Consider the following 27979-nt stretch of genomic DNA (forward strand, 5'->3'; position numbering starts at 1 on the left):
ATTATTTCCAGGGAGCAGCACTAATTACCTGAATGCTCAACTGCAACTTTTGTTGCCGTTAACTATTAAATACATCATCCGTATCATACTTTTGTATGGAAACAAAAAACAAAGTCCGTTTCAAGTTACAAATCGGTAATACCTGTACCCTGGTTCAGATGTCTAACAAGAGCCTAAAAAAAACCTTAGAAAGAAACAAAAATAACAAATATGAAAATGGGAAAAAATACACAAACCTTGGTCAAATTCCGACAGAGTGCCACAAACTGCCCATCTTCTTGCCCTATAGTACTTATTTGTCATATACGACGCCATACAACGTCAGTTTAAACACGTGACGGTTACGGAAGAACAAATCCTATTTTTGTGTGTACTGTACAAATCAACAGAGAGTTTTTTTTAGCTTTATTCCTACGTGCAGTTGCACTTATCGTCATGAGTAGAGCCACGGGTGTTTGAGGCACATGGCTGCCGTGGCTCGCTTGGTAGGATCAAACTCCAACATGGGTTCTAGGAAGGAGGCGAACTCGATGGCCGCACGCTCCACCCAGTCGTACTTCTCTGTCAGGACGTAGAAGAGGCCCCAGGGCTTGAGTTTGGTGATGTGACGCAGCTCACCTGAAGACGTGAGATCATTGGTTAAGAATGGGTTGTTCCGGACTTTGTCATAAGCCCCGCCCACTTTCTCACAGTGCATGTGACCGAGTTTGACTGGGATACTGTGGTCACCTGACCAAAACTTGTAATCTAATTGGTCAATGAGCACTGTCCAAAGACAGGAAGGGTGCACTTGGGGGGGGGGATGTGCTTGTTGGTTTGGAAGAATGGAAGTACCCTGCAAATGTATCTTACTTTTTTTTTTAATGACCAAGATGAGTTTTTCCATGCACCACTGCTCCCACAGTAATGCTCAATACAAGCATGTGAACTACCATAACATTTGCTTCAATTTTATGCTTACATGAATATGAAGGTACAATCACGTTTAAATTCTGATGAGTGGCTGGGACTTATTTGTGACAAATGATTTAAGTCTCATTTCTCTGGCCATACACAAAGTACAAAACAATTTTGGGAAACCAAGAGCAAATTATCACATCTTTGATCCAATGTTAGGCTCAACTAGGCAAGCTTCCTATTGTTCTTACCTTTCCTGTTGAAAAATTCTCTGGAAAACTTTCCTCCGAGGGCAATGTGTTTGGGTATCGTACCCAACAGCTCTGAAATGTGGGCAATGTGATCTGCCGACCAAAACAAAGACAAGGTTATCGAAGATGGCTTTAAAGAGGTTGTGGAATGCTCGAAGACATTTCCGTCATTTTTCGGGTATACATGTATGTAGCTTAAGGTGTGATGAAATAAAAACGACTATTGTTTCTGTCATGAAATGAGTACAAAAGGTACTTTTGAGAGCTGTTTTTCAGGTCCAGTTTCGACCCGAACGTGCAACTGTGTAAAAGTCGTCGTTGCGGGCAGCAAACAAAACACAGTAAATCGTGACGTAATAAACAGGACTCCCGATATACACGAGTCCTGTTTATTACGTCACGATTTACTGTGTTTTGTTTGCTGCCCGCAACGACGACTTTTACACAGTTGCACGTTCGGGTCGAAACTGGACCTGAAAAACAGCTCTCAAAAGTACCTTTTGTACTCATTTCATGACAGAAACAATAGTCGTTTTTATTTCATCACACCTTAGGCTACATATACCCGAAAAATGACGGAAATGTCTTTGAGCATTCCACAACCTCTTTAACAAAAATAATTGAACTTAAAAATTATTTCCTAGGTTTGCAGCATTGCTAGCATCGTGACTTTGGGTGTGATCCCTGGCTTCATGGCATAAACGGGTTTATGGCGTCTGACTAGCATCCCTTGAACAAGGACATTGACAAAATGGGCAACCCCCAACATAGGGCAGGATAGCTCAGTTGGTAGAGCACCGGAACAGCAATCTAGAGGTGGCAGGTTTAAACTCTGCTCCAGTCAAATTGTTAGTTCCACTTTTAAAACAATTCTTTAAAAAAACCACCAATATGCTAAATGCAGAAACCTTTTGTTTAAAAATCTTTATTTACACAAGAAAACTAAAAAAGACCAAAAAATACTAGTCCAAACTCTGATAGGTCAAGAGCAGCAAGCTAACATCATGTGGTTTCATGAGACCCACTCACCTTCATCCCTGCTATAGTTTTCACCCGAGTGCGGCTCAAACAAGTAGTCACCACAGGCCAACTCAAATGCCTGGAAAGAAAACAGTGGAAAAACAGGATGTAGCAATAAACAGTAAGTAAAAAAAGGCTGGGTTTGTTAAACTTGTCAACGTGAAAACTAACAGGGTGGTTTATCGTGTTTTATAAGTTTTCCATTATCTTACTTGCGTCCCTGCTGTCATGGATGACTGACAACCACCCTTTTCACACCAGAGCCTCTTATCCCAGGTTGAACTCAACCCTGGGCAAACCCAGTGCTGCCCCGGGTTGAGTTTTTGTGAGGTGACTACGCGAGCTGAGTTGGATTTATAATGGCGTCCAAATTGATAGCTGTCGCACCTCTGTCTGTTTACGGTTCTCTGACTTACCATGCAAGCTGTACTCCAGATATCACTAGGGGTGTCGTACCCTGCCCCTATGATGACCTCAAGGGCCCGGTATTGCCTCGTTTGAATGTCTTCCGTGAAGTGATGATGCTGTGTGGAAGAAAAGAAAAATCAGATCCTGAATCCTCGAACGTCTTGTTGAAAGTTTGATATTGCAATATATGTTCACTGTCGTTGATTATTGCAAGGAAAAAGTGGACTACTTGTGCCAATTACAGAGACCAAAATTTGTAATGTCGCCAGATTTTCACTGTTTTTCTGTAGACAGTGCCACTCTTAGGAATGCCTAGTGAGATCCTAGCACAACAGCCACATCTACAGAAGGCACTCCATGTATCGCTGTCTCTATTCAATCCAATTTTTTTTCACTTCCAAACTCATTCAAAATTGGCTTACCGTCCAGCAGGCGTTTCCCAAATCGGCAAGCTTGACTTTCAGTTCGTTGTCGTCATTGGCTGACTGACTCTCAGCACCTGTTAGCAAGTCATTGAAACAATTATACTAATTAATTCATCTGTTTAATTAGCGGTCACTTCAGCACTAGCAGGTATAAGTCACATTTTATAACCATGTTTTAAATTGAACTGAATTGATAATGGTTTATTTCAAAAATATGCATCACAGGCTAAATTTCAGATTTTTTCACAAAACATCTAACAAGACGACTTAGAATTAAACACGCAACAGTTAAAATCCGAAACAATTACAATACATGTACATATCACTCATGGTACAATAACTTTAAAAGGAGAATCAGGAAATTAAATAGAGGAAAGGGTGATGGACATGGGGGGGGGGGGAAACCACACAATATTGAAAAGTTTAAAATAATACGGTTGCCGAAAAATATTGTTAAGAAGGTAATTATTATTAAACATAAAAATGGGACTGACTTGGCTATTGTAATGAAGAATTGGGGGAGGTAACACATACATTTCAGTGATTGAAAGAACAGTGACAACATCATTGACTCAGTAAAAACGACAGAGTCTCTTAATTATTAAAACAGCACAACAAATTTAGTTCTACCAAAATTCTAAAAACTTGCATCAATACTCTTGGAATAATGGTGGTGTCACATATCCTCAAAAATATGGCTTATTAATATATCTGTAGCAGACATAACCTACCATCGTTCTGATTCTCCATCTTGATTGCATCCTCCTTACTGGCAGTCTCTGCATCTAGTATTGCATCTTGCTCCTCGGTATCCTTCTCCAACTCCCTCTTCTCTTTTCGCTCGTCTCCGCCTCCCCTCCCTGCTTCCTCCTCCTGTCTCTCCTCCGCCTCGGTCGTGTCTTGTCTCGTCTCCTCATCAACGCTCCTCAGTTCGACCTCTTTGCTCGGTGAGGTGTCATCTTGGAGTCTGTTCTCCTCCAGCGTCGAATCTGCAGGACTTCTGTCTTTGACGAGATCATCTTTAAAGAAAAGGAAGAAAAGATGTATCTTTAAATAATACATGGCTGCAGCAAGGTTAAAATGTACCACTGTATGGTACGGGGGCCAAAGGAAATTCTGAGAACAGAAATTTGCTAAGCATAGAACATTTTTGGCTTAGCAAAAACAGGTTACCAGCCAAAATGCTATGTGATGTTGATTACTAGTGACTGGTAACCAGATGATTTCTGCTTAGCGTATAAATTTGCTGAGCATTATTGCAGCTCCCAGGCATGCAACTGGGAAGTCACAAAACAAGAGGAAATTCAACTCTTTTCAAGACTTTGTACAGTGTTTTAAAAAAAAAAATGTATTGGCACACACGGGGAATAAAAAAAAAAGAGGAAATCAGCTCCATGTCTAAGTACATGGGTCTCCATGAAATAGAGCACCAAAGTGTGCCGTGTATTCTGGTTCACGTGCATAACAAATCCATGGTAGCGCTTCCGGTTGCACCTACATGCTCATTTTCCTGGCAAAATTGTCTCGGTTTTTGCCTTTTGATCACCGACATCAACTCCAAAAACCACACAGTCGGATCACACAGACGTAAGGATCCTCCTAGCTCCTGGATCGGAAATCCAAGTTACCAGATCGCCAAAAACCTGGAATTTTGAACAGATTCTGCTCATTACTCCGAGTACAAGTACTGTACAAGGACTACGTACGCCTATAGCATTCAGCAGTGTGTTTTTGGCTCGTCATTGTGCTTCAGAAATTGATTGACGCATGGCTGGATCGGCATTGTTGGCCATTGTGCTCATCCTATTGTCAGCAGTAGTCATGGTTGCCACTACAACAAACTCCTACAGCCATGATGAGTTGCTGTCGCTCAAACCTACAGGTAAAACCACTGTGCCCCTTCACGTTCACACCAGACTAAAAGAGCTTGGAATCGGTGTGCCAAGACCAACCAAAAGGGGCCGCAGATCATGGGCTAAACAACAGAAACCCATCCCTGTACTGAGCCACCAAGACATACCCTACGAGATTCACCCTGATTTTCAAGCGGGACAAAAAGGTGCAAATCCCACCAACCTCACCAACATTTCACCATGCTTACCACCCACAAAACAACTTGTTCCCACTACATTCGGTCTGTGGAATGCTCGATCGATGAAACCCAAGATCCCTATCTTATGTGATTTAATTATATCCAACCACATCGATATTATCGCCATAACTGAAACATGGCTGACTGGTGATCATCGGGATCATCGTGCTATTGCAGATCTTATGGCAACACTTCCTGACTACCAAATTCACCACATACCTTGGAAAAACAGAAATGGTGGTGGCGTCTGTGTGTATCTTCGAAGCAGCTTCAATGCCCATATGAACGAAGGTAGAACATTTGATTCATTTGAACATATTGATTTATCAATTAACGCTCGATCCCAGACCCCCCTTCGGCTCATCGTAATCTATAGACCTCAGAGACTAATCGATGGACGCATGACTTCCCCTATATTTTTTCGTGAATTCTCCACACTCCTGGAATCTGTTGTGTCTGAGCCAGGACACATCGTGGTTGCTGGTGACTTTAACTTCCACGTCGATGATCCATCTAATCGTGAAGCGGCAATCTTCTGTGATCTCATTGACTCTGCTAATCTCGAGCAGCATGTGACTGGCCCCACTCACCGCGAGGGCCACACACTGGACCTCATCTTGTCACGTTCAGCAGATGACACAGTTTCACGTGTTGTCACCACTAATTACCTGCCCTCCGATCATGCCGCTGTCAAATGTTTACTGAACGTCAGTCGGCCCGATCCGGTCAAAAGAGACATCAAACTTCGAGAAATTCGTAAGATTGACATAGATGCCTTCCGCAAGGATATCCTGGCTTCACCACTGTATACTGCCCCAGCCTCTGATTTGAACCAGTTGGTTCATCAGTACGAGAGTACTTTGAAAGATCTCCTAAATCAACACGCCCCCCTCATCTCTCGTAACATATCATGTCGCCCACACGCCCCGTGGTACAATGAACACATCCACAAAGCAAAACAAGAACTACGTAAACGTGAACGCAAGTGGAAATCCTCTAAACTGGCAGTTCACAAACAACTTCTGAATGAACAGATCTACCGGTACAATCGTATGATAACTCAAGCCAAAACCGAATATCACAGGACACAACTTGCCGACTGCGATTCTCAACAACTGTTTCGCAAAGTCGACAAATTATGCACCCCGAAATCTTCAAGAACCCTTCCGCCAGAGAATGAACCAGAGTCACTAGTGGATCGTTTCTCACAATTCTTTTCCAATAAGACCCAGACCATCATTGCCGAACTTGATAACGCTTCAACAGTTGAGACAACAGTACCAGTGGCCGACTCGTGCGAGACATCTTTCACTGGATTTGACATCCTTTCTGATAGTTCTGTCAGAAAGTTGATCACCGGGTCACCTTCAACAACATGCAGGCTTGATCCAATTCCAACATCGTTACTGAAGAAGTGTCTAAATGAACTCACTCCCATCATCACAACAATCATCAATCTCTCCCTTGAGAACGGCCATTTTCCTGATGCTTTCAAATCTGCCCACGTCACCCCCCTGCTCAAGAAACCCAACATGGATCCGGAACCACTAAAAAACTACAGACCTATCGCCAATTTGAAATTTCTCGCTAAGATAACTGAACGCGCAGCTTCGTCTCAGGTCCAAGATTATCTTCTCGAGAACAGTCTTCACAGCAACATGCAGTCTGCATACAAGCGTCGTCATAGTGTGGAGACGGCTCTTCTCCGAGTGAACAACGACTTGTTACTAGCTGCTGACAAGGGCAAAGAGGCGGTTCTTGTTCTACTGGACTACTCCGCAGCCTTTGACACCATCAACCACGAGATCATGCTTCATCGTCTTTGTCACAGGTATGGCATATCCGGCCATGCTATCAACTGGTTCGAATCTTACTTCAAACACCGTACTCAGTACATTTCAATTAATGATGACCTATCTGACGCTTATGTCCCTGAAGTCGGTGTCCCTCAAGGATCTGTGCTGGGACCCTTGTGTTTCATAATGTACACATCCCCCCTTGAGGACATAATTGAGGCCCACGGTGTCGGACAAATGATCTATGCTGACGACACTCAAGTTTACATCATTTTGAAAGAGCGGGATCGACCTACAGCCATTCCCCAGTTAGAACTCTGCCTTAACGACATCAAATCATGGTCCACAGCAAATAAACTGAAATTAAATGCAGACAAAACGGAGGTCCTTCATATAACATCCTGCCATAGAAGCCATACTCAACTCCCCCCTGTTCATATCGGCAACTCTTCCCTCCAGCCCGTTTCTAAGGTACGAAACCTGGGTGTTACAATGCAACCTAATCTACAAATGGACACGCACATCAATAGCATCTGTCGGTCTGCATCATTTGCCCTTCATAAAATCGGACAGATCCGCAAATTCCTCGACCCGCACACAACAGAAAAGCTTGCTCATGCATTTATTACTAGTCGCCTAGATTTTTGCAACAGTTTACTTCAAGGGCTACCAGACTCACAAATCGCCAAACTCCAACGCATCCAAAACTCAGCTGCAAGACTAGTCACCCTCTCGAAGCCCCATCAACCCATATCACCTATTCTCCGTAATCTGCACTGGCTCCCAGTCAAGAGGAGGATAATCTACAAAACCCTTCTCCTAACATACCAATGTCTCCATCGTCTCGCCCCTACTTACCTCCAGCAATTAATCCAGAAATATGAACCCCGTAGAAATCTTCGATCAAGCTCACAATCCCTGCTCGCCTGCTCCTCAACATCGACAAGGTCATACGGTCAGCGAGCGTTTTCATCTGCAGCCCCAACCCTCTGGAACAAACTACCCAATCACATCAAGGAAGCCCCAACCCTGGACGTTTTCAAAGCTAATCTTAAAACCCATCTGTTCACTGCAAATGAAATATAATGTTAGTATTTTTTTCCTCTGTTAATTGTTCAGCGCATTGGGACCCCGTGTAAAATGCGCTTTATAAGAATGGTTTATTATTATTATTATTATTATAGTGTAAGTGTAAAGACATCAGCACATGAAACCAGCGCGTGAGCCAGACCAAAGACAGCTGACCTCAGACTTCGGTACTCTATTGGGCCCAGTTTATGTAATGCAAAATCCCCCTCATTCTCACCCACAAAATATCCACATTCATCAGGATGTCAAACTGAGTAAAATATTGAAATGAAGAGCTTTCAAACATATTTGATTTCTGATGCATATGAAAAATTACTAATGAACAGAATGTCATTAAGACTCGTGTTGGATTTGCTCAACATACTAACAAATCTGGCAATCGCCATTATGATTACTGAGGCAGCACCACTCTCATGCGCATGTCAAACTTATCCTTTATTTCGGCGATTGTGTAGTGTAGGGCCGGTTCCTATCAGGGAACAAAATCCACTTTAAAATTATTAGACCGACCAAACTAGATGGCGACATTCTCAATAAATAGGTATGTCATAGATAGAGGGCAGGGTTTTGATTTGTTGAGAGAAATTTGGAATAAAATGATGATGACAGTGCGTCGACAACACGCAACCCGAAAATAAAGATGGTGATCACCGCACGATGTACCGTGAGCATTTTTGAGCAATAAAAAACATTTTTGACTCTCATTTCATCAAAACAAAACAGGGGCCCGACACAACACGATTGCCTTTATTTGAGGCACACGTGCAACTTGGAAACCTTGTTGGTCAAAGGAGCACCAAGTGCGAGTGCACCACCGGCGCGTGAGCATGGTGCCACCTCACTAATGGCTTCTGATTATGGTAGTCGGATGAGTCTATAGTTACCTTGATGGTCGTCCCTATCCCCGTTCATCTTGCTGTGCTCAGTCTCGCCGTTCTGCAATCCCACATTCTTCTCTCCTCCCTCCTTTTCCACTTTCTCCTCCCCCTCCATATCCCCACCCTCCCCTCCGTACCCGTTGCAGAGTTCCCCTGTCCCCTGGGGCTCCACCCAGGGGCCGTCCCCCATGGACTCTGTCATGGGGTCTGTCATGGGGTCCACCATGGGCAGCGGTTGTGGTTTTAATCGCTGTGGGCTGTTCGGTGTCTCTGATGTTTCGTCCTCTGGTTCCTGGGTGTCGGTGATCAGAATGTTGGTCTCTTTTGGGTTCCCGTTACCGTTTGTCGTTGGCTCTGTGACGTCTACGATATGGAAAATATGGTAAAGAATGCAGACAGTATGGTAATGAATGCAGACTGATTACACAGTGGCGCCTGTAAACACAGAAAGTTGAAATTGCACATAGAAGTGGTAAAAAATGTAACTTCTTTTGGAGAAACCTAAGACCGTGATGTAAATTTCAGTACAGAAACCATGGCACCATGCAAATTCCAGTACAGAAACCATGGGCACCATGCAATTCCAATACAGAAACCATGGCACCATGCAAATTCATATAAAGAAACCATAGAGTTCCAGTTCAGACACCATGAAAATTCCAGCACAGAAACTATAGGCAACATGTTAAATCCAGTTTGAGCAAATGCCCTTGGATATCTTGTTAAATTAATAGGAATATGAATTACAATTTGGAAAGGTGTCAGGGTGATGTGTATGTTCCTCTCTAGCAAAACTCTACACAAAAATTTCAACACATCGCAGGTTTTGGAAAACTCATCTTCAGGTATGGCTTAGAACATGCGAGATGCAAGGCATAAGAGATCCAAACTCACCTGTTTGGCATTCTGTTCCCTCTGAATCCGGTCTGTCGTTCCTCTCCTCAGACTCCACCTCCTCCTGCACCCCCTGCATGGCCGTCTCGCTGCCAATCCCGTTCACCGGTGCGACCTCGCTCCCTGGCGTGGTGGCATACTCGCTGCTCGGGGTGGTGGGATACTCACTGCCTGGCGTTGTCGCTGTCTCACTGAGTGGTGTCTGGTTACCGTTGCTGCTGCCGCTGCTGCCAGCGTGCTGTCGCTCTGTCTCCATACAGTTGGGTTGGTCCTTGTCTGGTGTGACTGTATATAACAATTTTCAAGATTTAATTTTTTTAGACAGGTGGGATGAAAATTGAAAATGAACCCTTCAGAAATACTCAAATCACATAAAAGAAATTAAAAACACAACCCAAATTTCGAAACTGGTTTTTTAATTCTCATTTCTTTTGCTGGAAGCCAAATATTAAAGAGTTCGTCCGGAATGCCGTAACACTATGTACATGTACTTGGTGTTTCTTTTTAATAATTCAGCAATTTTGAATATCCAAAGACTTTACAAGGAGCTAGACATTGTCCAGATAATCACACGTAACAGCGATATAAACCTAAATTTGTGACGTCACATTTTTAGCTGCATCTCGACCATGTCTGTACATAAAATGCATACATGTACATGTTTATTACTATGTGGTTAATGTGCTGTGACTTCTAGAAAAGAAAATACCAAGAAAATCATAAATATCTGAAGGTCTGAACCTTGTGTTATTGTCAAGAACAGTTTGTTCGATAAAAAGATACCCACTGGAAATAGAACAGCCCTCTGTACCTGATACCCTTGAGTGTCTCTCTTTCTCCAGTTCAATCAGCTGTTGCTCTTGTTTTTCCAGGAGGGCGATTTGTTTCTTCTGCTTCGCCTTCAATCGTCTCTTCTTGTTTTTGGACAGTTTCTCTGGTTTCTTCTCAATAGGAGCTGTGCTCACTGAAAAAGACAGGATACATTGAAATGAAGAGTTCAAACAACTGAAGAGACATTTCTTTAATGACCTTCTGTTCTACATGGCACTTTTCCGAGAGGAAGTTGCAAAGATGCGAGAATGGACGTACATGAAAATAATGTCAAAACCAATGTTCTACAAGGTGCCTGATTGATTACAGGGTTCGACCTTAGCAGTAGTCCGCTCGCCAATTGCAAGTAAAAACAGCGGCGGACTAGTCAAAGCCATTCCCTAAGTAGCCTGCCTGGCGAGTCAAAATTATTGTAAATAAAACTGTTGTATAATCTGGTGCAAAAATTTCAAAATTCTATTGCGGACTAATGAAAAGCCCGAGGCCTAGATAAAAGTCTGTTTCACAACTCCAGCTGGATGTTAAAAAAAAAAGAGTTAAGGGCGAACCCTGGATTAGACACTAAAACTTGTCAAAATCATCAATTTTTTTCTCCCAAGTTCGAAGGTTATCGACAAGCACTGTAATGATACTGTGTCTGAAAGAATATCTACTCACCTGACGATACTGGTGGTTTGGCGTTACCCTGCACCCAGTCCTTGGCCTCGTGGGCCAGTTTCTTGATGTACTCATCGTTGACGCACATGAGAATATTCTCTGGTTTGATGTCTGTGTGGATGATGTGACATTTGGTGTGTAAGTAGTCCAAGCCTTCCAAGACCTTCAAGAGATGGAGAAAAGACAAACTTGTAAAGTCAATGAATTTCCAGGTTTTTTTTAAATGTTCATCTTCTATTCGATGTTATCCTTGATTCTGCCGCACCACTAAAGGGGTAAGTTCGTCTAAAATATGCCCTTTGAGGCTCTAAAATACAGTTCTATCAACACGATAAAGGTTAGACATCTGCACTAGACAGCAGGAGGTCGTGGGTTCGAGTCCCACCCGAGTGATTTTTCCAACAATGATTTTTTTCCAACAATGGGACCTGAAATGTCACCTGTTCATGTTTGCAGTGCCAGTCTTAATTATAAATTGCCGGAAATACAAATAGGAGAAAGCCAAAAAAGCTGCCTCATCAGATGTAAACACACAGGTTTTCCAATAATTTCATTGCAAAAGTAAGATGTGTATGTCTGTGACCCAGACCTTTCAAATATGGCCTGTAAACGACACTCAGCAAAATTTTTCTTCATAAAGTCCAGATGAAGGTGCACATTAAAGGCTGGTCCATACATGGAGGGGAAATGGTGTAAAGTTTTAAGTATCTCGGCTACAAAAATCCACAAAACCTGCAGAAAATGTCATTAATATTAATGCGGACCTACCTGTCTTATGATGCTTTTGACCTGCTGTAGCTGCAGACCCATGTACTTGGACTTAATGATAGGTTTTAGCAGGTTATTACCAAGCACCTCAAAGACCATGCACACATCTGAAGGTAAAATAGGAGTCAAGGAAACGTCTTCCGAAGCAAAATGCTTCCAAAATATAAAAAAAGGACATTTCCAGGCATTTTCACAACTATATACAGTTCAAAGTGAATCAACAAAGACATGAAAACTTAATTAACCAAAATTCGAACATTAAATGAAATTTCAAGGCATGAACAAAAATGTAGTTTCATATCCAAAATTGTGCTTGTACCACATACTTCTAGAGCAACACTGGGAAGACCAAAGTGCTGGCATACAACACGACTGACGCTACCGTCCACACCAGAGACGGCACGCTGCTGAAGATCGTGTCCGATTTCACATATCTTGGAGCGTATGTCGACTCAAGCGGAAAAGACATCAAGACCAGACGAGGATTGGCGTGGTCAGCACTTCACAGCATGAAAAAGGTATGGACGTCAGCCATCAGTACAAAGCTCAAAAGATCGCTCTTCATCTCCACGATTGAGTCCGTCCTACTCTATGGTGCAGAGACGTGGACCCTCACAACCAAGGAGGAGAAGTCACTGGATGGATGCTACACTCGCATGCTATGTATAGCCCTCAACGTATCGTGGCAGGATCGTATGAGGAATGATGACCTCTACAACGGCATGCAGAGAGTGACTCACAAGATCAGACAGCGTCGTCTTAATCTTGCTGGCCACTGCGTCCGCCACCCGGAGCTTGCTGCCCACCCAACCATACTGTGGGAGCCCACCCAGGGCACTGCCTTAAGAGGGAGAAGAAGTCTGACCTTTGTGGACCAGCTCAAGAGGGACACTGATCTCACATCTGCAGAGGAGCTGCACACCTGCATGGTAGATCGAGACAGCTGGAGGAAGAGGACTCAGGGACTGGCTCGTGATGTCGTCACAACCCAGGCGATCCCGACATGATGATGATGATGATGAGAGCAACTTGTGAGCATAAAAAACTCATTCCTATCCCATGACTCAAGAAACAGAGTGTGCCAGAAAGAAAAAAAAACTTTGGCAGCATCTGAACCTCAAGCTATTATCTTGGTTTACATCCATTAACACTACGTGGGGACATTCTAACAATAAATGCAGCTCTTGTCTAAAGTAAATGTCTAGGTCTTCATCCATAAAAACTATGTGGGAACATGCAGACAAAAGACATAGCTGTTGCTCTAAAAACATGTAGTCTAAAGCCAGGCGCACACCTTCTCGATTACACCTTCCCCATCACCCCATCACCAATATCGACTTTTCACCATTTCGGTTAGACTGAAACGTTACCCGCATACATGCCTGATTCCGTCCTTTAATTGGTCACATGATGATTAGTCACATGATGACCAGTCACATGATGACAACCATGTAACTTCCTTCGTGAATCTGATTGGTTAACATAAATATTGCATCCAGTGAACTCGGATGCGGCGGCCCGGTACACGGTCAGATCGGTCCGAATTTTCAGCGCTCGCCAGCTCTGTACGATGGCCCGTAATCTGGGAAACGGGTAAAAGGATACGGGTTCCGTTGACGCCAGAAACCTTGAAGTCATCTAGTAGTTGTACAACTCTCTCTCGGTTGGCATCGGAGGTGTCACTCTCTCGAACCTATCAAACAAAGTCAGACTGTTATGAACACATGCTTTGGGAAAACAAAAACATTTTTGTAAGTTACAAAATGTTCATAGAAGAAATGTGACATTTTTGGTGCTTTGGATGAAAAAAAATTAGGTTTGCTTTGAGATCAATCCTACTGAAATCTTTTTACATCACAGTAAAATCCGTCTTGTTATCACAGAATTTTGCAGGAAAATAACAGAATAAAAATTTAACAGGCAAAATAGAAGCATATTTTAATAGGCTTTGAACACACCACCTCCAGAGGTATTCTCAATGCACACTTACTGCTTTAAGTAATTTGATTTCATCCACTGCAGTTTCTGTGTAGTGTTGTGCACTTTTAACAACCTTCAGTGCAACATATTTACGGCCCCTGTAAAGACAATGAAAACGTTAGGATTCTATTTTAAAAACACATATTTTTTAACACTAGTTCAATAAGCTAGGGTAAATTGTCTAAAACGTGAAAAGTGTAGCAGTATTTATGAGAATCAACTTCCATGATACTCAATATCATTTTTAAAAGCATGCAGTTTGAATACCTTTTCAGCAGAATTTACCAGACTTTCCGATAATGAAAGTATTGCATATCAGTGTACATTTACTAAAGAAGACGTTGATTCTGCCTTTCATGGGCTTGGGTAAGGGTAACAAAACGTTAGCATCAAGAAAGAATTCTAAGACTTTCCCACCCACACGATCTGTTACCGTGTTACTGCCTCAGGGTACGTACTCCTATTTTAAGCAATTTGCTTTCAGAAGCACAGAAGTACAGAACACTTTTTTTTCTGTTAAGTCAAGCCAGTGCGTCAGTGTAGCAAAAGCCTTCATTCAGTTGAACGGTGCCCTGTAACTGTGGCTGCACTTTTCATATCTTGCACCTTTTTGTTCACTGTAACCAATCTGTCTGGGTTCATGTGACAGTATCTACTCAGTTGTTAACAAACAAATATTTCCTCACTTTTATCGATACAACGGTGAGTAGGAAAGGAGACTGGTGATGGAATAAGAATTACAGAGTGCTTGAGGCCGTCCAACTTATGAAAGGAAATCCATTTCTTATCAGTTAGTCTAATCTTTCTTGCGATATTGCAAGTACCAGTACAATGCAGGTATACTGACATCTTTATTTAGCTTTCATTTAGCCTGCTGAATTGAAGAGTTTCAAACAGTATATAAACAAAAAGGTTGTTTCTTTTTCACACGGAAGAAAAAGTTAGGGCAACATAACTGATGCAGTTAGGGTGAAAAGCAAACATGAGTTTGGAATTAAATTTAATTTCCTCATACCATGGTAATTGATATCCAAAAAAACAGGAAACTTTAGGATAGTCACTCTTCCTTTCATGTTATCTCATCACCATTTTTTGAGAACTGTGCCTTCATAAATCAGGCATGCAACTGTAAAGCTGCCACCTCCCCCCCCCCCCCCCACCCCCAAATGTCCAAGACTTCAGAAGGTTTTGTACAGTGTTTTTCAATCTTTAACCCTAACCCCCTAGAGGGTAAGAAAAAAATATTCAAATTGGAGGATTCGGGACTGTTAATGGCAGACATGAGAATTAAAAAAAGAAAGAAAGGATATCAGCTGATCCGAGGAAAAGTTGCATGCCTGATAATTTGTGGCGGATTTATTAAACTTGTGAAGAAAAGAAATGAGCAAATGAACAGTGTGTAAAAGCTGTTAGAAATGGTAATTTGTTGACTTGGACTATAAACAGCTACACTAACTTACTTGAGGTCCCACGCCAGCCAAACGGTGGAGAAGTGTCCCCACCCTAGCTTACGGACGACGTGATACCGGTTATTGAAAAGGTCACCAATCTTCACTAAGTGATAGCCGCCTGCAGCGAAGAGAAAAAAAGCCAAAAATTATCGAGGAGGAATTTACATGTTATACAGATGCAATAATGTGATTCAATCAATTGATGAAAGAATGAAATGTGACCTTTAGGGAGTCTGTGGATGTGAGGGGGTCCTTGACTGCAGGAACAATGGGATTACAACTTGGATGTGAGCCCTCTTGTGGTGAGTTTTGGTGATTTTGTAAATCACGAAGCCAGTATCGTGAATGTGATTAACATTTGATCACAGTTCAACTACAGTTCATTTGGAGTTTTATTTAGTAAACACAGCCAAGGGTGCATGTAAATATAAGTCCAATCAGTATTTCAACTGCGCATACCTGTATGCATCACAAGATCTGACGAATTTTACTTCGGTATAAATGTGGCAGATAAATGCACACAAGGCGATGGGTACTTGGGAACTGCAAATTCTGCAGTTTTTCATACAATCAGAACGACGATGAGAACTTTCATTCGCCCAAAAAGTTGGCGTATCCAAACCACCTCAAATCACGTCACTGTCCAAACTTTGTGAAATTTCTGTGCTTGCTTCAGAACAAGACAATTTCTTGAATTCTGATAGTATCTGCTATGATTTTGTACGCATAGGACGAATTGTTCATCCCGAAAGGAAAATCATCAAATCTTGAGGTACACATGCGCAGTTGGAATACAAACCGGCTAATATTTGTCACAAATCAAACTCGCATCCTGCAACTTGAAACTTGTCCTTGATATTTGAGATACAGTGTAGGAGGATGATGATATGCTGTACAAGATGAGACGCGTTCCCATGATACTATCATATGTTAGATATCAAATGCTCCATGGCCCAGTTTCTCAGGACTCATAAATGCACAATTTCACAGACATGTGCATGGGCACGGACTGTGAAAAGCAACAACATTTTAAGATTTAAACCTCCAAACACACCAAGTTCTAAACAAAATCCCTCATTTCTGCACAATCTATTTGACATTCCAAATCGGCCACTAGCTCAATTGATTTTTTCAACGGCAGACCAGGCAAGCTTGTAGCCCACAAATACAAGTAACGGCAAAGTACTTGTCTGTATCCTGAGTTCAAAAGTTTGCATTCTATACTTGGATGCAGTGACCTACTTATTAAACTAAAGACCTTGTCAAATGGGGTTCTACATTCAGAGGAAAGGCAAGAAATTGATTGCATAACGGTACATGGTGCTTGCAGGTTAATCTCAGCATGGAGGAATCTTCAGTCGGCTGTGACCAATTTCCTGTCTGAATTTTCAGGCAGAAATTAATAAAGTTTGTGTTGCAGTAAAGCTACCGATGAACATGTACATGTACATGATCATTAAACGTGTTATATACCGGTACATGTACATAAACTATAAACTATACATGTGTATATTGTACATGTAGTGGTGTACAATGGTTGTCTTATTGTGCAAGAGGCATTCTATTTATAAGCCAAAACATGATGATAAATCGCGTTACTCCTTTCTTTTTTTTATTAACCCTCCCTCTCTCAGTGACAATCGAGAGAGAATTACCCTTTACGTCAAAATCTATCAGGTGACAGGTTTCAACAAATCTGTCAACTGGCCTCATATTGGTACTTATACTTGGTTGGTTCTTCTCCTAAGGACTTCCACAAGGGAGTATACAATTGACAGGCTGTGGTAGTTTTGTTAACTGAGGGTACAATGCCTTGACTGACAATGATAGATGTGGTGGGTCAGCGCTGGTGAGTGCCTGTCAATGATGGATGTAGCTCAGTAACAATGAAGGCACAAAAGGTTCACTCATGCATTCCAGCCAAACAAAGGCATCGCCCTTTAAAATGGCTGCTACACAAGCTGTGGCAGTAGTCATGGTCACCCACTCACAATTATGCGGTTTAATCCATAAGGGATCTGGTAGTTGGTACCCTGTACAAAAACTGTGGGACAGGATCAGTAGGAGCGTTTTAAAATTGTTTTTGGTTTTATTATTTTGTACCAAACATGTACGTATTTTCTTAGCAATATCGCCACACAAATTTTTTGACAAGACAAGACTTTAACATACATTGTATACACTGTTCAAACCGTGAACCTTTGATGATTTTCACTGATGAATTTACACAATAAAGTGCATTCGTACATTTAGGAGGTCATCAAATTCTTCTTTTGTATTTGGCCAAAAAAAAAAAACAATACATGTACATGTACATGTACATGTAGCAGTAAAACATCTGCCTGTGAGGGCAACCTCCTGGAAAAATAATATTCCTCTCAACCCATGTTGTACAGAAAATGTTTATTTTTGAATTAAACAAACACAATGTGCATACAATGGTGCCTGTGACCTTCGTAGTCTGGTTCACGACTAAAATATTTACAGTTCCATTAAATTATTCAGGTCATCTTCCCACGACAGCCTTGACCATCAATTTAGTCAATCACCCGCAAGAGTTCCAAAGTTGGAAAAGAACAAGAAATCATTGAAAAATCCATATTTGTTTCTCCTTGTGTGGAGAACCAGGAGCCAAAAAATCAACCAATATGTCTGCTAATGCTATGGGCTGTTAATCATAACAATGCTATGGGCTGTCAATCGGTCGGTCAGTCAGTTAGGTAGGTACAAAGAGAACTCTAGGCTGGCCATCTGTAACCAGCAAACAAAATTGTCTTTTTCTCTGCTTCTGTGGTAAAACGGGGAGCCAAAACATCAACAAATACATATGCATGTATTTCTTGTATTGAAGCTATGGGTTGATAATCATAACAAACTTGTTGACAGCAATGGACTAGTGTATTTACCACTAACTACACGCACCTGTGCCGAGCAATGGGCCCTGTGCAATGCGTGGTATGCTGTCTGTCAACGCACCGGTTATGAAACTAAGGAGATGGTAAATCATTAACGTGGAAAGCTTCCAGGAATTTCCAAGAAGAGCAATATGGAAGGTCGGGGTGTGAGTGTAATGCCACTGAGGATGCAATACCAGTACAAGGGTGGCAGAAAATGCCAGCTGGAGATTAGCAGATCTTTTTAAACTTCATTTTGTATTCCACTTTTCCCTCACTGTCCATCAGACAGGCTTTCCATAATTTTTTGAGATGTACATGAATGAAAAGGCAAGACAAGCATTATTATGGTTTATGCCACAGCATGACGGTTAAACAACCCATCAATCATGTCTAATGATTATGAAATATCCCACACTGGTAGGCTTAATGTTCCAGGGAATGTGACTGGGTCCATTCATGCGTAGGTGTATGTATCAATGCATGATTCACGCCAGCTGGTAGCCAGATGCATCCATCTTGGGTCCAATTTTTAGACCAAGAATTCATACTCTCCAAAGAAGAACATACATGTACATGTACATGTACATGTACGTACATGTACCAATACATGTACATGTAAACTGTGCATGTACCGGTACATGTATCTGTAAGAATAGATTTGTCACATGTACAAAACTGTAAATGATGGAAAAGATTTAATAAAGCAAGCTGGGTAGTCAATGAAGTTGTCACGCCTAGCTTTCAGATAATCTTCCTTTAATAATAATAATTAAATGTGTCAGGGAAGTTACTTGTACCCCGGTATGTCACATATATCAAAATGTCACGTATAGTGCATTTTCAAATTTTAATGTACCAAATGAAAATTTCATGAACGCATTTATAAATGATTCTAAATAAATGTGAACTGCACAATCTCATTATGCTGTATAATTTAAGTAGGTACATGTATACTTTAAGAAAGTGCTATATTGTGTACTTTGGAAAATTCTGCTGGGGGCCCTGTGTACACCTAAATGTTTGGGGTCAGTCCGGTTACGAGAAACGCAGCATTTGTTTTATTTTGGCCTAATGCCTACAAAACAGATACATGTACCACTCGGCACCCCCTCCCCCCAAAAAACCCATTATAAAACACCAAGTTTCAGCACCATCCACTAAGCATACCGGCAGCAACCTCAGATTCTCTGCTAACATGTCCAGGACGGGAGAGATGCGTGACCCAAATGACCAACCCCTCACGTGCGGCTATTTTGGGGATCCCAACCCAGCGAGCGAATCATTCCATTCACTCTTGGAATCTCACGGCTGTTGTTTGCCCGACAGCTGGTCGGAAGACTGCTCTGCTCCTCAAGCAAGCACTTAGATCTGACCCAATGGGTGCTTGACCTGATGTATACTGAAAAGGGGGGGGGGGACCAATTGAGGCAGTAACAGTTATAAGCCATCAGTGAATGAACCTGTGCAAACTTTAGGTTTGCACAATGGGCTACGTGCGCCAGCGACAGAGGGCGCTTTTTTTTACCACTTTCGAGAGCCCCATGGACGGAACACATGCGGGTAAAAGCACGAAGTATGCACGGTTTATTTAATTCTCAATGTGCAGAAGCCCATGGTGTACGGTATTTGCGTGAGCATCTGGCGTTGTCAGCAATGCGTTCTAATGTCTCCCCCAGTGTCTCCCCCAACTCTCCCTTTCTTACCGTTGGGGGGGTACTTGTGCAGAGCCCATAGTTATGGAATAAATACTTCAACATTTTGAACTATTTGCAGCTAACACTAATTCAGGTGGATCTTTCTGTGCATAAGAGGTGTAAAAGAAACCTAAAATAAAGCCTTTTTTCACGTGATTGCAGATTTGCGCACGAAACTTATGTGTACCGAACATGACAGTAAGCTACCCATGATGCTTTGCTACTTCAGCATTTCCTTCACAGCATTTCCATCACAAGTGAGTCATAGGCCCAAGTCCTGTCACAAGTAACAAAGGATGAACCATAACAAGGCCCTTTGTGACAGTTCTTTTGAATAGCCTGTGACTGGATGACTTGTGATGGACTTGTAAGGACTTGTGAGGACTTGTAAGGACTTGTGAGGACTTGTGAGGACTTGTGAGGACTTGTGAGGACTTGTAAGGACTTGTGAGGACTTGTAAGGACTTGTGAGGACTTGTAGGGACTTGTAAGGACTTGTAAGGACTTGTAAGGACTTGTAAGGACTTGTGAGGACTTGTAAGGACTTGTATGGACTTGTAAGGACTTGTAAGGACTTGTGAGGACTTGTAAGGACTTGTGAGGACCTGTGAGGACCTGTGAGGACTTGTGAGGACTTGTGAGGACTTGTGAGGACTTGTGAGGACTTGTGATGGACTTGTGAGGACTTGTGAGGACTTGTGAGGACTTGTGAGGACTTGAGGACTTGTGAGGACTTGTGAGGACTTGTGAGGACTTGTGAGGACTTGTGAGGACTTGTGAGGACTTGTGAGGACTTGTGATGGACTTGTAAGGACTTGTGAGGACTTGTGAGGACTTGTAAGGACTTGTGAGGACTTGTGAGGACTTGTGAGGACTTGTAAGGACTTGTAAGGACTTGTAAGGACTTGTGAGGACTTGTAAAGACTTGTAAGGACTTGTGAGGACTTGTGAGGACTTGTAAGGACTTGTGATGGACTTGTAAGGACTTGTGAGGACTTGTGAGGACTTGTGAGGACTTGTGAGGACTTGTGAGGACTTGTGAGGACTTGTAAGGACTTGTAAGGACTTGTGATGGACTTGTAAGGACTTGTGATGACTTGTAAGGACTTGTGAGGACTTGTGAGGACTTGTGAGGACTTGTGAGGACTTGTGAGGACTTGTAAGGACTTGTAAGGACTTGTAAGGACTTGTGAGGACTTGTAAGGACTTGTAATAAACTTGTGATGACTTGTGAGGACTTGGGAGGGACTTGTGAGGACTTGTAAGGACTTGTGAGGACTTGTAAGGACTTGTAAGGACTTGTGAGGACTTGTAAGGACTTGTAAGGACTTGTGATGGACTTGTAAGGACTTGTGAGGACTTGTAAGGACTTGTAAGGACTTGTGAGGACTTGTAAGGACTTGTAAGGACTTGTAAGGACTTGTGAGGACTTGTATGGACTTGTAAGGACTTGTGATGACTTGTAATAAACTTGTGATGACTTGTGAGGACTTGGGAGGGACTTGTGAGGGACTTGTGAGATCTGTAATGGACTTGTGAAGACTTGTGATGGACTTGTGAAGAACTGAGATGGACTTAAGATGGACTTGTGATGACCTTGTGAGGACTTGTGTGGGCTTGTTATGGACTTGTGAGGACTAGTGATGAACTTATGAGGACTTCTAGGGATGAACTTACGAGGACTTCTAGTGATGAACTTATGAGGACTTCTAGTGATGAAAATATGAGGACTTCTAGTGATGGACTTGTCAGGACTTGTGATGGATTCCACTACAACCCACCTTTACAGTAATCCTTAGGATCCTCCTGTTCATCATCATCAGATCCCAGTTGTTCTTCTTCTTCATCATCCTCTCGGTATCTCTCCTCTCGTTTGTCTCTGTCCGCCTTGTCGTCGCGGTCAATCTCGTCCTCCCGGTAGTAACTGTTGTCTTGTTGCTCTTCCTCCTCTGAAGAGTCCAGGGGCTTCTGGGATTGTTTGCTGGGGTGAGACCTTTTGAAATAATAAAGAAAATGGAGTGTTTAAAGAAAGCTATAGCATCAGGGCCCAATGGTTCCTTCCAAAAATTGATCAATTAGATCATGACTTTTGGTCAGGTGACCACACTCACTTGGTCAAATGAGGTCACTTGGTAGGCGGGGCTTATGGCTAAAACTGAAATGGTCCATTTCATGGCTCTTGTTTAAGGTAAACTATGGACAGTGATGACAGTGTCTCACTGTTCATGAGTTATTGGTCTGCAGGATACAGTGTGAGCTTGTAAGGGTTGGCACGCGTATTGGTTAAAAAGAGAACAACAATTTTTAATGTCCACTCTTTCGTTCTCTTCATATCTCTTCGTTCATTTCATATTTTGGCACGGGTATGTCCATGTTCCTATCAGCAAAGTTCTAAGTTTAAAATCCCACGAATGTGTCACCATTAATTAATTTAATTAATTAATTAATTAACAATGTCATGGTACAAATGGGTATGTGCCAGTACATGCATGTGTGCTAGAAATGCACGATCAACTCACTGGTTTGTGAGACAAAAAGTAATGTCATTGGACCCTTTAAAATGACTGAGCTCTACATGCTGCACTGTCATATTTCAAATACTCTGTGGGTTATGCATTATACATACTGTACAATGTACTTATTGCAAAACAGTGCAGCCCACAGCTAGATACAATGTATAATTGAGCTGCAACAATATCTGAATTTGCACATACAAATCAAGCCAGCTACTGAATCTGTTTGCGGCTAGTAGCATACTTGGGTTACTACCCCTACCCCCCCCCCCACCCCCTACCCCCACCCCCATCCCCACCCCAAGTGCAAGGTCATTTCATTCACAAAGTAAATTGTCCACATGATTCTTAAATCTCCAGTGTAGTATCGGAGATAAAAAAAAATCCAATCAACGTGCGTAGCATGAAACACGCTTTATGTAAGATCGCTCCAAGCCTATATCGGAAATTCTGCAAGCCATGTTGGAGATCTAGCTGTCAGAATGAAATGACAAGTATTTCACAAAATGACAGAGGAGACAGGTTTTGCTTTACAGCTTGGCAAGAATATGCATACCAGGAAACAATTTGTTATACCACGGGGCCTAGGTACATGTATATACTATGGAATATTACCACTGTCTTTTGTTTACATTTACAATATCTAATGTTCAAATAGCTAAACATACATGTACATATACAAAGTTTTAAAAATGTCCTCTTCAAAAAATTGTTTGAGATGAAATTAAATGAATTGGAACATAATTGAAACGTGACAGACACATGTACTGTGTATTTTTGTAGTGTGCATAACATGAACACTGTACATTTATTGTTTACTTGTAAGTATGTTATTTGCCAAAAAAATTGTACATGTACAGTATCTGCATATTATTTAATACAATTCTGAATGAACACATGTATGTACATGTATGTTAATTCACATGTACATGTACATGTACATGTATACATGTAATGTACAATACATGGAAATGTGGATGCTTGGTTAAAGGGAATATACATCATTTGCTTTTGCTGTAATTTTCAGAAATGGATGGAATTGGGGGGTTGGAAATATATAGCAAATATAGTTACACTGACTTTTTTGAGGTTTTGGGTTCGAAAATGCTATAAAAACCAAGAAAAACAATCATTTTCCTGTAGTCTGGTTCCCTGACTCCATATAAGAAGAAACAGACCAGTTTACATACATTGGGGAATTGTAAGGTCAGGAAACCAGTCTAGCTGGCTCGTACCCATTCATAGGTTTGTAATCGATTGCAAACAAGTGTGATGGTCAATTCGGGACAGTATTTGAAAAAAAGCCAGTTTTTTCCAACGCTGATCGGCCGATCAGCGTTGGAAATTGATACAAAAGTACCACTTTTCTTGAAAATGACAGTATACCAGGTGCCATGATTTTACAGGATGCTTTACACTGTCATTCACTAACAGTCCAGCAAGGTATTTCAAAATGATTTGGTAGTTTTATTTTTTGATGTTTGCAAATGTTGTATTTTCCCTTTAAAGAATTTATTGGCTAAAGAATCTATTTATGTGTCAAAACAATGAACACAGTTCTTTCTCAAATGAGAAACATGTACATAATCTACATGATTTTTGCATTACAGGTACCAGTAGGCCTACTGTACTATTGTGGGGGACATTACATGTACATGTTTCTGATGCATATTTTCAGCAAGCATCAAAAACAAAAGCAAACTTCAGCAGCTTGGAAGAGTCGCGTTTGTAAACCTGAACGGCCTGCTTCTGCCATACAAGACTCCTTTAATTAAAGAGGGTCTCTCATGGAGCTGGTTTGGTTTCTAATGCACAGGCCGCCAGACTTTATTGACACCTCTCAAGCCAATCACAAGACCTCCATTCTGTTTTCCCAGACGTCATTACTTGCGCAAGAGTAATTTCCATAAAATGAGCCAGCCAACTACTATGCACATGAGAATTCCCACAAGCAATTGGGTTGGGATGGGAGAAGGGGATGGAGGGGGTGGGGGTAAGGGGAGGGGGTGAGGATAAGGGGGTGGGGTGGGGTAGGGGAATGAGGGGTAGGGGGATGAGGGGGAGGGGTGAGGATTGAGGGTATGGGTTAGGGGAGGGGTTAGGGGAGGGGAAATTGAGTGGAAATGACTGAAGGGGGGGGGGTTGAATGGGAGACAAGGGGGGGGGGGGGGGGGGGGGGGGGGGGGGGGGGGATAGGGGACGATGGAGGAGGACATGCAAAATTCAATCCCATTTGTACCTCAGTCAGAATATACATTATGTCACTCAGAAAACAAAAATTGTGTACGGGTAGCTTGGAAAAATCTACTTTGTGAGCATCTATTCCTAAAACAAAGAGCGCAATTACATTTTGTAAATCTCTTTGGATTTCTTCCATTTCCCGAAGTGCACTCGAAGGAAGCTACAGTAGGTAACCCCAGCAGGTTTCCATGGAAACTAAGTACCCAAGACGCTACACATTTGAAGTGGTCGGGTATGGAGTAACATAAGTGGTCGCTGGTCTACTACATTGATGAAACAGCAATGGAGTGATGAACCAGTACATAGAAAAAAACTCAATTACTGTTAAAATTGCTCAGAGCTGGCTGCGCTACTTTCAGGCAATGTACATGTACTGGATTTATATATATTTTAAATCACTATGGACAGATTTAACATTCTATCATAACAACTCAAGGTCATAACATTTTAAAATGCAAGAGTATGTTCCGTATCTTCAGTATTGCACAGTTGGTGCATTACAACTACATGTACGTAAGATTTGAGGTTTTGCATGGTGGAGATACTAAATAATGAAAGGTTTGGGGAAACACCATGTGCGAATAATTTCTCAACTAAGAGAATGGTTCTGAAAAGAACCAGAGGTATAATGAAGACGGTCAGGGCATACTGATCGGAACGTCGAGTTTATACCTCTGGTTCTTTTCACAACCATTCTCTTAGTTGAGAAATTATTAGCACATGGTGTTTTCGCAAACCTTTCATTATTTAACTACATGTACACTGTATCTATAGCCCATCCAACTTTATGACTGTGTTCATAGCCCCTTATTCACATTTTTGTGAGTGCTTGCAATTGTTAATGCTTGTACCTGAATATAATACAAATTTTGGACAGAAAAGGCATGCCTCATACAAGCTATGCTCTACTGGCCTCTATTATGCTGTTTATTGTTGCATACATTTTTCATTTTGGGGGATGAATAGGAAATAAATGTTTCTTTACTGAAAGTATAATTTTTGGAATTTGGTAGAGAGTGGTGATGGTGTGATGCCCAAGGACACAACACCATTTTCCCCATTAGGGTTTGATCCCATGTACGTGTCAAGAGTCCATGACCATGCACTCTACATGTACACACTGAAAGCCAGCCCAAGTATCATGTTTTGAATTTACACAAATCAAATCAATAAACTGGTATCCCGTCAATTTCAAGGGTCCCCCTTAATTTCTTGTGGTTTACCGCAGCGTGCTTGGGCCCAGGTGTCGGGTAAATTCAGCCATTATTCAATTGGACAGGCCGCAACGGGTGAAATGCCAAACCACCACGTGGAAAAGTAACGGCAAATGACAAACCCCCCCCCCCCCCCCCAAAAAAAACCAACAGAAAATAATTATAACTTCACAAATATGCATGGTTTTTGCTGATCTCAGAGGGCTACATGTATAGCTTAGTGTCCTCTTTGTACCTATCTGACTGAGCCGGGCAGTGCTATTGTATAGGATTACCTCATAATGCCAATGAATGGACTACACTCGGCCCAGACAAGATGCATGAAAAGACTTCCAGTCAATAGCCATTCAGAATTACTCTAACAAAATTCTGAGCACTCCAGCTTTACTAGCTTGCCTCTTCTTGTTTTAATGAGACACGAGTTTCTAAATTTGCATCTTTCAATCCCTTAAAAGATAATTATCATTAACAAGTATTGGTATAGCATATCACTCAAAACAATTGAAACAAACAAAATTATCATTACTTATAAAATGTACACCAGATAAAATTTTAAACAGTCTCCACCCAAAATTTTACGACCGTAATACTGCAATGAGCGATTTCAAAAGCACTTGTTCAATAACTAATTGCATATTTTTCACTCATTAAGCCGAAACACTAGTGCAACCATAATTCGTTTCTGCCTTGCCGCGCCGAGTCCAAATATAGCCGAAGTGACACTTGTGATATTTGTACATTAGTCGGAATGCTCTGCCATCGAAGCCTGGAACCGCCAGCGTTAATGATCGGCCTCAACCGATTGGATGTACCCAGGAAGAAATTAGAAACTGTTATTAGTCATTTCAGGGCCCAATGCTAAGTGGAATGCAAACAGTTGGTACCTGTGTGGACTTATCCGTCGAACACACACAGAAGGTGTTGCAAAGGTGGTGGTAGCACACAAGCGCAGCAGAGACGCGTGCAGGTCGTAAATTTGAGGTGTGCGTGCTGCGTGTATTAACGTGACCCTATTGGTCAGAGGAGCATTAAATGCGCGTATATGACTGCCTCGCGAGCGTGGTGCCATCTCAATCATGGCTCCCCCTAACCCCTTGAGCACTTTTACAAGAAAGTATCCTGAATCGGCCAAAATCCACCTATTGTGTCATGCACAAAAATGTCGGTGTTGGTGACTGCTCAGTATGGAGGTATCCTGAATCCATCAAAATCCTGCAGTACCGCTAGGCTTACAATCCTGAATCCATCAAAATCCCCGAAATACTCTGAAACAGGATTTTGATGGATTCAGGTACGTTAGGGTTAGTGAGATCATAGGATAATGTTAATGTCATCATATCCTACTGAACAAATTTCCCAATAAATATAGAAAGTTTACTCTCACTTTTGCCGGACACTTTTGGTCCATGTACAAATTCCTTGATCATTCTTTGTTACAATTCTATTCCAATATTATTTTTTAGTTGGAAGAAAGATTAAGAAGAATCTCAATTTTCACTATTGAAACATACTGATCTTGATCTTTCACACACGATTTAAAGCTTACGGTATGTAGGTATATTTCCTCATTTCCTTAACCAGATAAATATTAAGCTGATGTCAAACTACATACATTTGTATGTATGTACACGTACGTACCGGTACATGTTTTACATATACATGTATACATGTGTGAGACACTTGTGTTCAGCAGTCTTTACTTTGTACCTTTTCAAATAATGCATCGGAAAATGGGTTGTCAATCTGAGACAAAATACACTCTGGGTTCATTTAACAATAAATTATGTCCATAAAACGAACAAAAACCTTTGAATCTACTGTTGTCATTTACATAATTTACATGTATCACCGTGCATTTAGCATGCACCACACAAATACAATAGGTCAAACCTTCTGGCACGTACGCATCTACAGACAGCTTCATATTTCACTGAAACGTGTTAAACCCTCCCCTGCTGGTGGAAAATCTCACGCGTCTAGTCC

At 41.7% G+C, this 27979-nt stretch overlaps 1 protein-coding gene across 2 annotated transcripts in view; it reads right to left on the minus strand.

Annotated features, from left to right (window-relative positions):
• Positions 1 to 281: 281 nt before the first annotated feature.
• Positions 282 to 27979, minus strand: part of LOC119737153 (SRSF protein kinase 3-like) — a 38994-nt gene continuing 11296 nt past the window's right edge. For both annotated transcript variants that reach the window (XM_038211273.1, XM_038211274.1), the window contains exons 2-16: positions 21810 to 22021; positions 15447 to 15555; positions 13997 to 14084; positions 13612 to 13699; positions 12007 to 12113; positions 11239 to 11401; positions 10562 to 10714; positions 9751 to 10035; positions 8863 to 9219; positions 3733 to 4020; positions 2999 to 3075; positions 2585 to 2692; positions 2178 to 2247; positions 1149 to 1241; positions 282 to 618 (exon numbers count right to left, since the gene is read on the minus strand). In XM_038211273.1, the coding sequence (XP_038067201.1) occupies positions 434 to 618; positions 1149 to 1241; positions 2178 to 2247; positions 2585 to 2692; positions 2999 to 3075; positions 3733 to 4020; positions 8863 to 9219; positions 9751 to 10035; positions 10562 to 10714; positions 11239 to 11401; positions 12007 to 12113; positions 13612 to 13699; positions 13997 to 14084; positions 15447 to 15555; positions 21810 to 22021 (2383 nt within the window). In that variant the 3' untranslated portion in view covers positions 282 to 433. The remainder of the gene's footprint in view (positions 619 to 1148; positions 1242 to 2177; positions 2248 to 2584; positions 2693 to 2998; positions 3076 to 3732; positions 4021 to 8862; positions 9220 to 9750; positions 10036 to 10561; positions 10715 to 11238; positions 11402 to 12006; positions 12114 to 13611; positions 13700 to 13996; positions 14085 to 15446; positions 15556 to 21809; positions 22022 to 27979) is intronic.

Source organism: Patiria miniata, unplaced genomic scaffold (genome assembly GCF_015706575.1).
Source record: "Patiria miniata isolate m_02_andy unplaced genomic scaffold, ASM1570657v1 HiC_scaffold_3, whole genome shotgun sequence".
Taxonomy (NCBI): domain Eukaryota; kingdom Metazoa; phylum Echinodermata; class Asteroidea; order Valvatida; family Asterinidae; genus Patiria; species Patiria miniata.